Genomic DNA, 12,627 nt, shown 5'->3' on the forward strand with positions numbered 1-12,627 from the left:
TCATATGATAAAATAAAAGGAAAAACAAGAAAAGCATCAACAAGATACTCACTATGTGGAAGTCCCATTGTTGTTTCTTCAAAGAGACTCCCAAACAACCACCCTACCCCTCCCCCACTAACCCCCTTTCCCACTCAACAGAAAGATAGGATCAAATACAATGAAAAATGTGGTCCAAAGTCCGCATCTGATATTCATAATAACCATAATGCTTAGCAGCTAAGCATTCCATCCGGGCAAGTTTTCACAATTTTATCAACCATTCGTCCTCTGGTGGAGCAACTAACTTCTTCCAATACTGTGCTATCAAACATTTGGCTGCTGCCAACCCCAAGGCCTGGATTCTTATAGGCGGTCAATCACGCGACAGTGCCATATAGAGAAATCGCACCTCCGTGAAAGATAGGGTTTTCCGGGCCACTATTATATTCTTCCCCATCACTTATTGAATTTCTATCCATAAAGATTTCACATTGCATCTTGCTTCCTGCAACACTTACCATGTTTGACTGTAGGCCATCACTCTAGGCTATCCCTTACATGTTGCGTCACCCTGCCACCAATCTGATTCGCCTTATTCCTCTGAAATGGGGGGAGTGTGTGGCGCAGTGGTTTCAGCTACAGCCTCAATGCCCTGAGTTTGTGGGTTCAAACCCTGCGCCGCTCCTTGTGCCCTGGGCAAGTCACTTAGGCCCAAATTCTGTAACTGGCGCCTAATGTTGGGCACCTATTTTAGAGGCACCCATCTAAACTGATTAACAAGCTCAATTAAGCTTTTTAATCAGCAATAATTGAAAATTAGGCACCTATCAGAAAAGAGCGATTCTGTAATAAGGCGACTCTATAAATTTAGGCGGCCTTCAAAAAAAATAGGCGCTATGCACGTTAGGCATGGTTACATGTTAGGTGCCTTGTTGCAGAATCGCTGCTCTTGAGCATGCTTAAGTGCTCAGCTAAGCACCTAACTTTTAGGGTTCATAGACAACGGCGCGAAAGACAAAAGCGCGCGCCGACGTGCCGCTCTAAATTACAGTTTTTAGGGGCTCCGACGGGGGGTTTTGTTGGGGAACCCCCCCAGTTTACTTAATAGACATCGCGCCGGCGTTATGGGGGGTTTGGGGGGTTGTAACCCTCCACATTTTAATGTAAACTTAACTTTTTCCCTAAAAACAGGGAAAAAGTGAAGTTTTCAGTAAAATGTGGGGGGTTACAACCCCCCACGCCCCCACAACGCGGCGCAATGTCTATTAAGTAAAGTGGGGGGGTTCCCCCCCTACGCCCCCCCGTCGGAGCGCTAAAAACAGTAATTTAGAGCGGCGCGTGCTGCGCTCAATTGTCTGGGCGCGCCTTTGTCCCGGCGCGCTTTTGACCTGACACCGACTTTTAGTTGTGCCTAGAGCTATTTATTGGGTGCCTGCAAAATAGGTGCCGCTCAGCGCAATTCACTAAACAGCACCCAATTTTGCTTACATTGCGCTGAACGGTGCCTGGTTCGCCTAACTTTTCGGCGCTTCTTATAGAATTTGCCCTTTAATCCTCCATAGCCTCAGGTACATTAGATAGATTGTGATTCAGGGTAAAATGCTTGAGTACCTGAATTATGTAAACCATTCTGAGCTCCCTTAGGAGAACAGTATAGAAACTAAATGAATGAATACATACATTTACTAGAATATAAAACACCAAAACCAGACTTTGCAGGCAAAGGGCTCCTTTTACTAAATGTTTTTTTGTGCAGGCTGGCAAAGTAAATTCTCCAATGCTCACAGAATTCCTAAGAGCATTGAAGCATTTACCTCGCCAGCCCATGCTAAAAACCTCTAGCGCTGTTTAGTAAAACCCAACAAAAGTTTTCAAATGAAGCTGCGTAAAATGTTTGCATTTTAAATGTAATGTACAAACATGTCAATTATCAGCTCACCTGTACCGAAGACACAAGAGTCCCAAACAATGGAGATAAAATGTCTGAGGGGGAAAAAAATATATGAACTCTGTTTAACATCTTAATACATGATATTGACAAAACCTTTAGATGTTTTCAGTGTTCATAAAAATCTGGTAATAAAAACCCTAAACATTCAAGTTTGTAGGTAATATTGATCTGCTGTTTATTAAATCATTTTTAACCTTTATGTGACTTTGTTTTTTTTGTACTTATCTCATGCTTTTGTCACTCACTTTGGACTAAGTGAATTACAAGATATGATAAATAAAGTACCTGCATGTTCGCAAAAAACTGCACAGCCTGCATCCTATACTCTGGTTATATTCATTATGATCCTTAAATCGCTAAGGGCTGCTATTTTACTGTTACTATACAATTTTACTTATAATTTTGGAATTTTATTCTGCATTTTGACATCATTGATCTGTTTTAATGATTGTAAATTACTTCGAGCACTAGATACAGGTAATTCATAAATTCTGTAAACAAAGAAGATTATTGAGGTAAGAACCTAATCCTCTCTTGTAGATTGTCTAGTAGTCCTGAACCCACCATCATTGTAACCCGTTTTGACTATATATTATGTATGTTAATCTTGTAATCTGTACTGAGCTCGTTGGAGGAGGATGGAATATAAAATGAAATAAATAAAAGTTGCTTGCAAAATGTGGTCAATCATCTTTAAATGCCACCTGCATCCCAAGAAGCTGCTCCTGCCCCCTCAGTTTGTACAAGAGCAATCAAGCAGCATTGTAATGACAGACATAATAGGAAGGAGGAAAACAGGGAAATTGCCCGACACTACAATTCTGTTCTACTCTGTAACAAACTTATCAATTAACATTAGAACCTTCAAGCAACTGAACAAAACAGAGAAACTAGAGCTACCCTTTCCTTCTGCAAAGCCACGGAAGTGATTCTCCTGCAACAAATGCACCAAAGCCCATAAGAATTAAATGGGCTTCAGTGCATTTGCTGGTTAGGATGGTGGTGAAGGAAATCACTACCGTGGCTTAGTGAAAAGGGACCCTCAATGATTCAAAAAAAATTATCTTCTCAAAAGTTTAAGCAACCTCAAGAATCGTGTCTGTGTTATAGGCCCAATTTCAAAAAATGGCGTTTAGCCACAAATTGGGATATTCAAATCAGGATGTTCACTATTCCTCAAATATTTCACAAAAGACTTTGTTGATCATGGAGCCTTTTATAAAATGTATAAGGACACCTGAGGGAATACAGAATATTTGGCAACAGAATCACTTCCAAAAATCAACCACTGTAATAGTAAACAAACTGCTTAATGCCAAGCCTCAGAGACCTAGTATTCAAGCAGCAAACTACTGGATACACAGTCAGGTCAGAGTCCAGTTTGTTTACTATTACAGTGATCGATTTTTGGAGGTGATTCTGTTGCCAATTATTTGTTATACACTTCCACAGTATTTGTTTTCTTGGAATACAGAATATCCCATCTTTTATTGAGCTGTTTGGCATATGAATCAAACTATGATGTAGCTTCTGTATGCACAGATTCCTGGACTTATGCTATAGAAAATACTACTAGAAAAATAAAAAAAACAGTCCCCCTCACATCATAGGCCTCGTAAATTTATGTGCCATTTGCATATTCAAATTATAGAATAGCAGCACTTATGCACATAGATGTTACAGATTTGCATGAAAAGTGGCATTCTATTATCTTAGCTCACAAATAAAAGGAATAATTCACATGAGTATCTCCCACAATTATGCACACATTAGTATGTTAATTTCACTGTTCAATAAAGTGCCACATTTAGGCATACACATTTACACCTGGCATAGACATGACATAAATGGGCATGCCTAGATGGTTTGCATGTCAAAGTCCACTTATGCTAATAATCTATAACAGAATTTGGTGCCTAGCTTTGACATGCTTTATTCCTAATATTGTTCTTTGATTAAAACAGCCATCATTGTAAACATGCAGATGTATGCAAGCTCTGCAGAGGAGACCTTGAACCTACTGAGAAGGACAAAGAAGTCAACAAGCTCTCCTGTTAGCATCTCTGTCTCATTAAGCAATTCTGCTGTGTACAAAATTTGACCATAAGAGATGACTGCTGATTTGCCCATTTAATACTAGTGGGCTCAGATCCAGCAAATCGGAGAAATCTACTTCCAGAATGCTGGCAATTACACATAGGACTAAGAAGGCTTAACAGGCCAAAAGACTTGTCATACTGGGATAGACCGAAGGTCCATAAAGCACAGTTACTTACCGTAACAGTTGTTATCCAGGGACAGCAGGCAGATATTCCCACACATGGGTGACGTCACCGACGGAGCCCCGCAGCGGACAGCCTCGAAAGCAAACTTGCTTGAAGATCTCGATCTTTCGAGCACTGTACCGCGCATGCGCGCGTGCCTTCCCGCCCGAACTAGGGAGCGCATCTCCTGAGAGGATCCTCAGTTCAGAGGGGAGGTGGGAGGGTTGTGGGAATATCTGCCTGCTGTCCCTGGATAACAACTGTTACGGTAAGTAACTGTGCTTTATCCCAGGACAAGCAGGCAGCATATTCCCACACATGGGTGACCTCCAAGCTAAGTAAAAAGGGATGGAGGGAAGTTGGCAATTTACGAAAAAAGATTTTGCAAAACAGATTGGCCAAAGTGGCCATCCCTCCTGGATAAGGAATCCAGGCAATAATGAGAGGTGAAAGTATGAACCGAGGACCAAGTGGCAGCTTTGCAGATTTCCTCAATGGGAGTTGATCGAAGGAAAGCTACAGATGCCGCCATAGCTCTAACTTTGTGGCCCGTCACTCGACCTTGCAGAGGAAGACCAGCCTGAGTGTAGCAGAAAGAAATACAAGCAGCCATCCAGTTGGAGATTGTGCGTTTTGATATAGGACGTCCCAACTTGTTTGGATCAAATGAGATGAAAAGTTGAGGAGATGTTCTGTGAAGTTGAGTGCGTTGGAGGTAGAAAGCCAAAGCACGTTTACAGTCCAAGGTATGAAGAGCGGCTTCTCCAGGATGAGAATGAGGCTTTGGAAAAAACACAGGTAGAACAATAGACTGATTGATGTGAAATTCTGAAACAACTTTAGGTAAGAATTTAGGATGAGTACGGAGGACCACTTTGTCATGGTGAAAAACTGTGAAGGGTGGATCTGCAACTAAAGCTTGTAGCTCACTGACTCTTCGAGCAGAAGTGAGAGCAATCAAAAACACAGCTTTCCAAGTGAGATACTTGAGGTGGGCTTTGTCAAGCAGTTCAAAAGGAGGTTTCATAAGTTGAGCTAAAACAACATTGAGATCCCAAACCACTGGAGGTGGTTTAAGCGGTGGATGGAGATTGAGAAGTCCTTTCATAAAGCGAGAAACGATAGGATGTGCAGAAAGGGGTTTTCCATCCAAAGGCTGATGAAAAGCAGCTATAGCACTAAGATGGACTCGAATAGATGTAGTTTGAAGTCCAGATTGTGATAAATGGAGTAAGTAGTCCAGAACGGATGTCAAGGAGGAAGATCTGGGTGGCAAGTGACGTGTAGAACACCAAGCAGAGAATCTAGTCCACTTCTGGCCATAACATTGTCTAGTTGATGGTTTTCTGGAAGCAAGTAAGATATCTTGAACAGATGGAGAGAATTGAGAAAAGTCTGTTATGCAGAAAGGTACCAAGCTGTTAAATGTAGAGACTGCAGATTGGGATGAAGCAAGGATCCTTGACTTTGCGTGAGTAGAGAGGGAAATACTGGTAGGAGAAGAGGCTCCCTGGTGCTGAGTTGAAGTAGAAGGGAGAACCAAGGTTGTCTGGGCCACCGAGGAGCTATCAGAATCATGGTGGCATGTTCTGACTTCAGTTTGACTAGAGACTTGAGAATCAGAGGAAACGGAGGAAAAGCATAAAGGAACCGATTCCTCCAGTCCAGTAGAAACGCATCCGCTTCGAGACGTTGAGGGGCATAGATGCGGGAGCAAAATTGAGGCAGTTTGAAGTTGAGAGGTGACGCAAACAGATCTATCTGTGGAGTTCCCCAACGGGCAAAGATTTGGCGAAGAGTAGAAGAATTGAGTGTCCATTCGTGAGGCTGTAGAAGACGACTCAATTTGTCCGCCAAATAATTGTGTTGACCCTGAATATAAACAGCTCTGAGGAAGATGTTGTGAAGAATTGCCCAATGCCACAATTTCAGAGCTTCTTGACAGAGGGAGTGAGAGCCCATCCCTCCCTGTTTGTTGACATAATACATGGCTACCTGGTTGTCGGTACGTACAAGAATCACCATGTCGTGAAGGAGATGTTGAAAAGCTTTGAGAGCATAGAATATCGCTCTGAGTTCCAATAGATTGATATGACACCGACGGTCTGCTTGAGTCCAGAGACCCTGAGTGCGAAGACCGTCCACATGAGCTCCCCATGCGTACATTGAAGAGTCGGTTGTGAGGACTTTCTGATGAGGAAGAGGGTGGAACAGCAAGCCTCTGGAAAGATTTAAAGAGAGCATCCACCAACGGAGAGACTTCCGCAATGAAGGAGTTATGGAAATCAGTCGAGTTGGTGGATCCACTGATTGCTGCCATTGGGATGCCAGTGTCCATTGAGGAATACGAAGGTGAAGTCTGGCAAAAGGAATCACATGAACTGTAGAAGCCATGTGACCGAGCAGAACCATCATCTTTCGTGCTGGAAGAGTTGTTGAGAAATCTGAAGCAGGGCGGCCTGACGTGGTTGTGGAAGGTATGCTCTCAGATTGATAGTGTCCAGAGTTGCTCCTATGAATTGAAGAGACTGAGAAGGAGTCAACTGAGATTTGGGAAAGTTGATGTGAAATCCCAAACTTTGTAGAAAAAGAATAGTCTGTTGGGTCGCTGCAATAACCCCTGAAAAAGAGGGAGCCTTGATGAGCCAGTCGTCTAGGTATGGAAATACTTGGAGACCCTGGTTGCGAAGAGCTGCAGCCACGACCACGAGACATTTTGTGAAAACCCTGGGAGAAGAAGCCAATCCGAAGGGGAGAACTCAGTACTGCAGATGAAGGCTTCCTACTTGGAATCTGAGGTACTTGCGAAATGCTGGATGAATAGGGATACGAGTATACGCCTCTTTGAGATCGAAGGAACACATCCAATCCCCTTGGTCCATTAAGGAATATAAAGTTGGCAGTGTGAGCATTCGAAATTTCTCTTTGACTAGATATTTGTTGAGAGCTCTGAGATCCAGGATCGGTCGCAAATCCCCCGTCTTTTTGGGAACTAGAAAATAATGGGAGTAGAATCCCAAGTTCCTTTGGGAAAGAGGAACTTCCTCCACAGCTCGTAGGAGAAGCAGAGCTCGAGCTTCTTGGAGAAGAAGGGGAAGATGCGACTGATTGGAAGGACACTCTCTTGGATGGCGATCTGGAGGCACCTGAAGGAGCCGAAGAGAGTATCCCTCTCATAGGATGGTAAGCACCCAGAGATCTGATGTAATGAGCTCCCACTGGTGATAAAATGTGGAAAGGCGACCCCCTATGGGGAGGAGAGAATTTGGAAACAGAGAAATTTGAATGCTCATGTCGAGAATGTCAAAAAGACTGAGCAGGCTTGGTGGCAGCAGGAGTCTGAGATTTTTGTTGTCGCTGTTGTTGAGGAGGACGACGAGGAGGAGGTCTTGAAAAAGCAGGAGTCGTTTTCTGAGGATAACGATGTGGAGTCTGTTTGAAACCTCTAGTTGGTGCAGGTTTAGGTTTTGGTCGAATGAGGGAAGCAAAAGAGCGTTCATGTTCTGAAAGACGCTTGGTAGCTGCCTCAATAGAGTCATCAAATAATTCATTTCCCTGACAAGGTAGATTTGCCAATCTATCTTGAAGGTTGGGATCCATGTCCACAATACGTAACCATGCTAAACGACGCATGGCTACAGCAAAGGCCGATACTCGAGACGAGAGTTCAAATGCATCATATGAGGCTTGTAACATGAAGAGTCGTAATTGAGAAAGAGTCTTAAGGATGAGTTTAAATTCTGAAAGACGAGTGGTAGAGATATCCGGGTAAAAAGATGGTAAAATCTTCAGAAAATGGTTGAAGTAGGACGTAAAGATGTAGCTGTAATTAAGAACTCTATTTGCCATCATAGAGTTTTGGTATAAACGGCGACCAAACTTATTCATGGTACGACCTTCTCTACCTGGAGAAACTGAAGCATAGATTTTAGAAGAATGTGCTTTCTTTAAAGAGGATTCTACTACCAGGGATTGATGAGATAGTTGAGACTTTTCATAACCTTTACATGGAACTGTTCGATAACGGGATTCCAATTTAGATGGAATGGCAGTGATGGAATAAGGAGTCTCCATATTACGAACAAAGGTTTGTTTCAGAACAGGAGTCATAGGTAATCTGAGGGACTCTTTCGGTGGATGAGGAAGCTCCATATCTGCTAAATATTCAGGAGTATATTTAGAATCTGAATGAAGATCCAGTTTGAGAGCTTGTCCCATATCAAAAATAAATTTGGCAAAAGAAATGGATTTGGAATCAGACGCTTCCTCAGGAGATACACTGCGAGATTTAGGAAGAGCTGAGTATGAGGGAGAAGCCTCTCTAGAATATGGTGAAAGTGGTTCTGAGTCTAGACGTAGAGGTCGAAGCAGAATCGTGTCTTCTTGTCTCCGCGGAATTAAACGAACTGAGGATCCTCTCAGGAGATGCGCCCTAGTTCGAGCGGGAAGGCATGCGCGCATGCACGGTACAGTGCTCGAAAGATCGAGATCTTCAAGCAAGTTTGCTTTCGAGGCTATCCGCTGCGGGGCTCCGTCAGTGACGTCACCCATGTGTGGGAATATGCTGCCTGCTTGTCCTGGGATAAAGCCCAGTATCCTGCTTCCAACAGTAGCCAACTCAGGTCACAAGTAACTGGTAAGATCCCAAAGAGTAAAACTGATTTTATGTTGCTTATCCTAGGAATAAGCAGTAGATTTCCTCAAGCCATATTGGATTATGGACTTTTGTTTTAGGAAATTAGCCAAACCTTTTTTAAACCCTGTTAAGCTAATAATAATAATAATAACTTTATTTTTGTATACCGCCATACCCAGAAGAGTTCTAGGCGGTTCACATTGGTTAGAACAAATTACAAGAAGTTACATGCCAAATTGATCATAGAGTTGCGAATAGCAAGGAGAAGGAAGTTACAAATGGGTACATACCAAATAGATCATAGAGTTGCGAATAGCAAGGAGAGAGTAGTTACAAGTGATTACATTCCAAATTGATCATAGAATTACGAACTACAAGGAGGAAGAAGGGGGGAGAGGAGGAGACGGGAGGGGAGAAGTTTCGGTAGGAGGGAGGAGGAGGAGGATTGAAGGAAGGGGCATTGGGACTTTAAGGGTCTTGCTCTCGGAATAGGTGGGTTTTAAGTATTTTTCTGAAGTCGAGGTAGTTGTGTGCTTTGAGGACCATTTGGGCCAGCCAAGGGTTTAGTTTGGCGGCTTGGAAGGCATAGGTTTTGTCAAGGAATTTTTTTGAGTGGCATAGTTTTAGGGAGGGGTAGGCGAAGAGTTGGATGTAGTGAAAGCTAACTGCTTTCACTACATTCTCTGGCAACAAATTCCAGAGTTTTAATTATACGCTGTGTGAAGAAATATTTTCTTCGGTTCTCCACCAAAGGCTTGGATCAGCTTTTTCCCTTAAAATTTCAGATGATGATTTACACATATTGCAACTGGTATAATTTAATCTATCCCCACTGGGTACTATCCTGATAGTCTTTGTACAGACTGAGCTCACAGGTCTTACATATAATAGTCAAAAACCTGCTGCACTTGAGACCCCATAAACAATCCTGCCTTTTAGAACGTGGAGTAAAAGCAACAGCTCAACTGTACTGAAGACTAGAATTTGTATTTACCTTATTTTAGGTCAGGGAAGAGCAACCACGATCAATGAATGCCACAAGACATTTTCCACAATGGATATGAATGAGATTGAACTTCATGTACTGCTTCCATTGTATGCAAATAGATCTCGTGCATATCCATTGTGGAGATTTTGAAAACCCAACTGAGTTTTAACCTTGAGGACCGTGGTAGCCTACCCATTTTAGGAGCTGGATTTCTAGCTAGCCTCATTCAATTTTATGTCAAATCTAGCTTATTGGTGGTTGTTACAATATTATCTGAAATACATTCAGGTTTTGGCCAAAAGAACCCTAACCATTTGATGCTCTAATATAATCAAAGGTACCTTTTATATGGAGTGCTCCAGAGTTATATTTTGGCTTTATACTGCGGACTTTGGTCAAATAGAATCTGAATGGCTCTCCTGCTTCCAGCAAATCCCAAGCATCCTGTGGGTCACTTGGTGTCTTGTATTTCTTGGATGACTTTGGACTCTCGGGGTGTTTAAAATCATCTGTTGTATTTGGCTCTTGGAGTCTCTCTCGATGTCCACTCTCCGTCTTCACCACAACCTTTTCTGAGCTCTGCGATTGCTGATTTGATGTAGTTTCAGATTCCTCATCACTACTTGAAAACTGCCAGCCTAAATCCGCAGACTTAATTTTTTTTGTTGGTGAGATGTCTCTAGGAAGCCCTTCCTGTTTAAATTTCAATGGCTGCTTTTGTCTTTTTTCAGCAGCCTTTCTAGCTTGTGAACACGGGTACAGTGAACCATTTTCTTTGTGATTCCCAGTAACAGAGGATGTGGATGGTTTTTCACAGTCTGCTGTTTCTTCATCACTGCTGGATAATGTCCATTTCCCATGCTCAGTTCCTTGGGAATTTGTGTTTCTGCAAATTAATTAAAGTAGTACGTTATGCCTGAAGTTACATTTCAAAGTAGATAAGCAAGAGTAAAGACCTAGCTTTTTTTGAAAATTTCTAAGAATATAAAATAGAGCCACACATCTATAGGAGACTGATCATCACAGCTATTTATCCAGGTGACTATATTACTAGCACCATCTTACATGTAACACATTATACCCCCTCCTTTACAAAGCCACACTAACGTTTTTAGTGCTGGCCATGGCAGTAAGAACACCGACACTCATAGAAATCCTATGAGAGTCGGTGTTCTTACCGCCGCAGCCGGCGCTAACAATGCTAGCGTGGCTTTGTAAAGGAGGGGGTTAAAAGATTTATAATATAAATGGTGCTTTCTAAGCAGATACAGAATTTAAAAGATGCCTTGCTTATAGGCCAGAAAGTTGTATAAGTCAAGATAAAACATTTCAAATTTCATTGACTCATGGAGGGAGGATTGGCCTAGTGGTGGGCATATGGAAGGAGTGGCGTAATGGTTAGAGCTACAGCCTCAGCACCTCGAGGTTATGGGCTCGAGCCTCACATTGCTCCTTGTGACCTTGGACAAGACACTTAATCCTTCAGTTCCCCATAGGTACATAACATACATTGTGAGCCCACTGGGACAGAGAGGGAAAACATGCTTGAGTACCTAAATGTAAACCACTTAGACAATCTCCATTGATAAGCTGTATATAAACACCTAATAAATAAAATAATGATTACAAGTCTCTCACATACTACCGGTACTTAAATATTAATAAAGAGATTCGTTTTAGAGTATTACAACTAGAACAAGCATTTTTATGAAATACATAACTTTAAATGGAGAGAAGCAAAATTTCATGTTGATCTACATGTGTAAGACCAACATTGACAAGAGCATAATTTTGACTGTCAGAATAAACTCTGCTTGATCATTTCTAGAAGATGATTCCCCGCTCCACCACCAATTTCCCCTACAGAGCTTGATGAAATGGTAATCAGATGAACGACAGGCAGCAAAAATGACCACTTTTCTTCCTTCTCAAGAAATACAAGGCTATGATTTTAACAGTATACTTTGACAGGAAGCGTGTCAACCTGATTCAGATAAGCCAAAGTACTGCATTCATAGTAACACAGTAAATTACTGCAGAAAATAGCATGAACCATCAAGACTACTCAGGAAAGTGGTTACTGTAGTATCCTGCCACTCCATGTAGGTCCCCCCCCCCCAAATACCTTCTTTGAAAGTATGAAAGTCATTTCAGTTTTTACTCTGTGTGGAAATCTTTTATACTTTATTCCAGTGTTTCCCCAAATTGGTCCCAGAGTACCCTCCCTTGCCAATCAGGTTTTCAGGCTATCCATACCGAATATGTATAAGATTTGCATACCCTGCCTCCATCATATGCAAATCTCTTTCGTGCATATTTATTGTGGATATCCTGAAAATCTTACTGGCAAGGGGGTACTCATCTTGCCAGAAGTTCTCAAAAATTAAAACATACATTTCCCTCTCTCAGTGGTAAAAACAGAACCTTTAAGAGATTTAGTTATTCTTTTGTTTTAAATTAACCGAATTTTCGAATGCTTTACCGCTTACATTAAGAAGTTTAGGTTCTTTTGCTTTATTCCGGAAACTTCTGAAAACTTTTTTGTTTGCTAAACATTTTGGAAATGAACTATTTCAGTCTACTTTTTTCTTGTCAAATTTATGTATTATGTTTTACATTATTGTAAACCGAGTCAAGCTCCTCTTGGTTGATGACTCAGTCTATAAAACTAAATTTTAGTTTACTCCAGGATTGACTTAGGAAACATTGCTTTTATTCCATCCTCTTGGGGACGTCTCCAAATGGCTTGAGATCCTCTGCATTTATCCCATGCCTTTTTTGAATTTGTCTTTTTTTTCTTTCTGTC

The 12,627-nt window shown here is 41.8% G+C and overlaps 1 protein-coding gene across 2 annotated transcripts in view; it reads right to left on the bottom strand.

Moving 5' to 3' along the window:
- The window catches only part of TDP1 (tyrosyl-DNA phosphodiesterase 1), a 172,985-nt gene that overhangs the window by 158,276 nt on the left and 2,082 nt on the right, over positions 1–12,627 (bottom strand). For both annotated transcript variants that reach the window (XM_033952485.1, XM_033952484.1), the window contains exons 2-3: positions 10,163–10,707; positions 1,922–1,965 (exon numbers count right to left, since the gene is read on the bottom strand). In XM_033952485.1, coding sequence (XP_033808376.1) covers positions 1,922–1,965; positions 10,163–10,707 — 589 coding nt within the window. The remainder of the gene's footprint in view (positions 1–1,921; positions 1,966–10,162; positions 10,708–12,627) is intronic.

This window comes from Geotrypetes seraphini, chromosome 7 (genome assembly GCF_902459505.1).
Source record: "Geotrypetes seraphini chromosome 7, aGeoSer1.1, whole genome shotgun sequence".
Taxonomy (NCBI): domain Eukaryota; kingdom Metazoa; phylum Chordata; class Amphibia; order Gymnophiona; family Dermophiidae; genus Geotrypetes; species Geotrypetes seraphini.